Source organism: Sinocyclocheilus anshuiensis, unplaced genomic scaffold, assembly GCF_001515605.1.
Source record: "Sinocyclocheilus anshuiensis isolate Anshui unplaced genomic scaffold, SAMN03320099.WGS_v1.1 scaffold816, whole genome shotgun sequence".
Taxonomy (NCBI): domain Eukaryota; kingdom Metazoa; phylum Chordata; class Actinopteri; order Cypriniformes; family Cyprinidae; genus Sinocyclocheilus; species Sinocyclocheilus anshuiensis.
The window spans coordinates 1,197,908-1,202,892 of NW_015554154.1; the positions used below are offsets into that span (position 1 = coordinate 1,197,908).

Consider the following 4,985-nt stretch of genomic DNA (forward strand, 5'->3'; position numbering starts at 1 on the left):
GATCACAAATGCAGACAGGGTTTTATGTTAACGCGGCGCGATGCAATGCAACGCAACACGTAAAAAGACAGTACAAGTCATTATAATCAGTAATTATGTCCCCACTGGATGCAACAAATGCCTCGTTTGTAATGGGTTTTAATGTTTTTGTCTCTTCGCTCCGGCCGGGACACGGCATCAACAGTATGGTGAGGGGCGTAACATTTCCGTCACACGCTTGAGGTATTCGGCCAATCACAATGCACTGGATAGCTGGCCAATCACAGCACACCTCGCTTTTTCAGACCAATGAGCTTTGTAAAAATCGACGCGTTTCAAAAAGGCGGGGCATAGAGGAGAAACAATAATGTACAGTATGTGGAAAATAATGTGTTTTTTTTACCTTAAACCGCATAAACATATTTCATTACACCAAATACACAAAATAATGTTCTTTTTAGCAGCATCATATGACCCCTTTAAGTTAAATTGCGCTTTGTTTGGTATAGTGTTTGCTATAATGTTAAAAATGTTAAGTGTTAAATATTTTTAAATTGTTGTTTTGTAATTGATTTTTTTTCTTTGAAAAGCAAGACAAAACAATAAAAAGCACATTTTGGCTATTTCATTTATGCAATAGTGAAAAAATTGGCAAAATACATGGGGGGAAAAAAACTCGAAAAACCGTGTTCGGCTTTCGGCCCAGTGTTTCATTTTGTTCGGTTTCAGCTTCGGCCAAGAATTTTCATTTCGGTGCATCCATTTTGGCTTTTTAATTTATGCAATGGTGAATTTTTTTTTTGGGCAAAATACATGGGGAAAAAACTCCCGTGTTCAGTATTCGGCCTTCGGCCCAGTGTTTAATTTTGTTCGGTTTCAGCCTCGGCCAAGAATTTAATTTCGGTGCATCCCTATTCATAAGCTCAACATAATCATGTGTGATTGGTTATAATGCGCAACACTGTGAAAACGCGGAAAAAGAAATATAATGGAACAAATAAACCCTAATATTAATTAGATAGTATTACTAGCCTGATGATAATAATAATAATCCTCTTGCTATATCGTCAAAGGCATCAGCCACAGGCAATATCTCTGACTATCAATGATACACAATGCTATTGTCTATCGGCACAACCCTAGTAGAATTGATTTGTTTTTATGTATGTAGGTTTTTATTTGTTATATTTTATTTTATCTTACACAAGCACAGTAGTAAAGCATTATATATTAAACACAGCTCTGTTATAGTAGTTACACCATTTAAAGAGATTTTCCTTTGGTAGATGTTTGACGTTTTAAGATATTCATCATTTCAAGAGTTCTGCTCCTTGGAGTCCTTCCAGTGTTACGTTGGTCATTGTTTCTGTATGTTTCAGTTTTGAGATTATAAATTCCCCTTCCCCCTCCCCCATTTATGTATTATTTTTATGGATTTTTTTTAATGCATGCAATTTGCACTTTTTGTTGGTCCTAAGGGGAAATTAAAGAAGCAGGAATTGTGCGTTGAGTGTTTATAGTGACGTAGAATTTATGATTTGTTTCTTGTGTGTTTGTTTTATTTGTCTTTTGAGTACAAATGTTCTGGATGGCGCCTTAGGATGTTTTTTTGTAATAGTCAGTTCTTTTTGCTGTGAATACTTACTGATGCTGAGAGCACACCGTTCAATCTGATCTGCTCCCCTAAATGTTTTCAAATTAGCAACAGAATAACAAATCTAGTTTAGTATTTTGTTGTACACAGGCAGTTAGTTATTTGAATGTGTAAATGTGAAGTTGAGATGACATCAATAGATTTACACATGTTGAAGCCGATGGAACAACGGAAAAAGTGTTTGAAAGCAGAACTAAATTGGGGTAATGGGCAGAAATCTATGTGTGAATTGATTTTGCTTTACTTGATATATAGAACTCCGTTTAAGTTGTTTACATGACCTACATATTGTTGATTTATTAAGCATAACGGGTGTAAGATGTGCATGTAAACGCACTCGCTGACATGTTCACAAGGAAACTGAACGTTCTGGAGTCACTCCCCTGGTCTCCAGAGAATCCCTCAGCCCTCCAAGCCTGTTGGTAATCATTTTGTTTTGATGTTTTAATGATGCAATCTGTGGTTAACGGGCTCACCAGTGTTGGGTTGGGAGGCAGGGGGCTTCCCTGCTCTCCAGACACAGGGGCTTGGGGCCGCTAAATCCCAGCCTGGAGAACAACTCTATTCCCTGGCACACTCTGCTTTACGGCAGCCGGGGCCAATGCTCCCCTCCTATGGAATCAAATCCGCACAGAGGGCTAGAATTCCAAGAGTGATTATAGAATTCCAGAATAATTTATTTGGAATTTTGGAAAACCGCCATGTTGCTTAAACTCTCCAGAGGAAAATAAACTCTACAGACCAGGAGTTTATAGCATTCAGAAACACACTACTAAACATTACAATTTTCACATTGTATACTACATTACTAATAGTGACAATTAATGTGCGGTTCTGGTAACACACAGAGACTGAAATTAAGCTTTGTCATCCACATATTTTAGATTGAGTTTTGCTCTTTGAGCTGAGCGATTTTGTGGCCTCAAAATGGGACATACTTTTAATTAAAAAAAAAAACATTTAAAGCTGACATTGCTTAATAATTTTCTGTAGCTCAAACAGTATGGTATCATCGGTTCTCATTGGTTCAATTCCAAGCATCTGCCATATGCATAAATGTAACTGTAAATAAAGATTTGATATGAACTTACATCTCGAATGGATTTGACTGTTTTTTTTGTGTTATGGACGTTGCAGTCTTTAATTTTCTCTATGGTTACTGGTGATATTCACATGGTTGACATGGGTATAGACAGTAATAGCTAAAATTAGGACTGTTTGAGAATCAAACCTGTTAATAAATACAGTTTCAATTCCAAAAACTGACGTGTGGATGCCAATATGACTTCATGTGAGCAAGTAATAGTGACAGAACAAGAGAGCATGATTTACATGAAACAGAGGAGAAAATGCAGCTGTTCTAACACTGAAACAAAAAGCCAGTTGAAGTAATGTTTGGAGCAGAATCATGCATGTAGTGGTTTACTAATTAGTGTTGTAATACCTGTAGTGTGACTCTAATGAAAGCTAATGATGTCAGAACTTGACAAAGTTGCATTTGAGAACTCCTGCACACAAGCCCCTCCCTTTTCACCATGCACACGCCCCTCCCCCTCCCTTCACACTGTTTACACCAGGGAGCTCAGGCTTTGAGGAGTGGCCCTCTTCTGGATTCTTGTTCAAACAAAATACCTCTCATGTTCACAACTTATTTCTTTTTTCCAGAGTTTGTTATCCTGAAATGAAAGTTTTTACAGATGCATTCTACTCAAAGGTCTTAAGCCCCGTTCACACCAAGAACGATAACTATAAAGATAACGATAAAGATATAGTTCTAAAAATCGTTCTCAATATTAAAGAATAGCATAGTTCACATCACAACTATAACGATAATGATACAGAGGAACGATTCGTTGTGATCACTTTCAAAACGATTTTTCTCCAGCTGATGAACGATAAAAAATTGACAGCCAATCAGAATCCATCCTGCTGTAACGAGCTCAAGAATTTAAAGCGGCAGACGTGCGTGCGCTTAGAATAAACAGACGATATCGTTCGCTGGTGTGGATGCTAATATCGTTATCTTTATAGTTATCGTTCTTGGTGTGAACGGGGCTTTAGATCACATGACAGGTTGTGGTGTTTGGTGGTGGTTTAGCTTATTGTTTCTGTTTATTGTGCGGTTTGTTTCATGTTATGCTGTGAAATATTTATTTTCTTCGTGTTGTGTATTACACTAGTCATAGTTCTGTGTATATGTGTGAAATATGTGCATGTTATGCTCACATGGCACTAGTGTGCCATATCTTCTCATAGATTTATAATGTGTGTGTCTGTGTGAAGAGCTCTTGCTCTCATGTCAGCTGGCTCTTATTTACGTTCCAGACGATCATTCCAGTAGCTGCTCTAATGCCCTGCTACAGCTCACTGGAAACAACAAAATCCAGACCACAAACAAAGGTCTGCTTTTGTAGCACATTTTCTCTGTCCTCAATCGACCATTTTTACCAGTCATTCATACCATGACCGATCATTGGCTAATTGAGTTTTGGCATTGTTTTCAAATAGTTTTACAGTTGTGTTAATGTAGACTGTCATCTGTGTGTTGTGCAGGCCACGCTTAGTGGGAAGCCATGGCAGAATGCACTGGGGACCCAGCTGTTCCCAGAGCCGAGCTCAGGAGGGACGTGTCCGTCATCGCCTGTCCACCGTCATCCAGCCACTCAGACAGAGTGCTGGAGAGGTCGTGGACCTCACCGTGGACGAGGACGGTGAGGAAACCTATTCTTTTCATTTACATTTAGGGATGTACAGATATTAAATTCTATAATAATTTATCAAAAAAAAAAAAAAAACTAAAATCAGTTGTTTTAAATGCCACTAGTTATTTTAGGCATCACGGCATATGCATATAATGTCTAATAATTAAAAATATATATACATTTTGAGGTATGCTAAAGATTACATTTAACAGTGATATTAAATTATTAATGTTTTAAAGATTAAAGGGATAGTTCACCCAAAAATGAAAATTTGATGTTTATCTGCTTACCCCCAGGGCATCCAAGATGTAGGTGACTTTGTTTCTTCAGTAGAACACATTTGATGATTTTTAAGTCTCCAGGTAAGGGGCAGAGTCCGGCGGCCACGCGCGCTCCCCTCTCCGGTCCGGGGCGCGAGGTGCGGGGGCTTCTATCAGCGGCTTCGTCCTTCTCTCTGCCCACGGCGCTTGAAGGTACTAGACGGCCCAGCATCCTTGCCCGACGGCCGTGTAACGGGTGCGGTTCTTGTCCGGACTGTGGGTCCGGCAGCTCACGACTCTGGCGGCACGGGAGTTCCTCTACGCACCCCTCCTGGACCCACGAGGACACCAGTGTGCATGCACGGGGAAGAGACCGCTCTCCCGAGGCGA

The 4,985-nt window shown here is 39.5% G+C and overlaps 1 protein-coding gene across 5 annotated transcripts in view; it reads left to right on the forward strand.

Annotated features, from left to right (window-relative positions):
- LOC107670738 (E3 ubiquitin-protein ligase Arkadia-like) overlaps positions 1-4,985 on the forward strand; it is a 57,440-nt gene that overhangs the window by 33,116 nt on the left and 19,339 nt on the right. For all 5 annotated transcript variants that reach the window (XM_016463454.1, XM_016463458.1, XM_016463457.1 and 2 more), the window contains exon 4: positions 4,187-4,344. In XM_016463454.1, the coding sequence (XP_016318940.1) occupies positions 4,187-4,344 (158 nt within the window). The remainder of the gene's footprint in view (positions 1-4,186; positions 4,345-4,985) is intronic.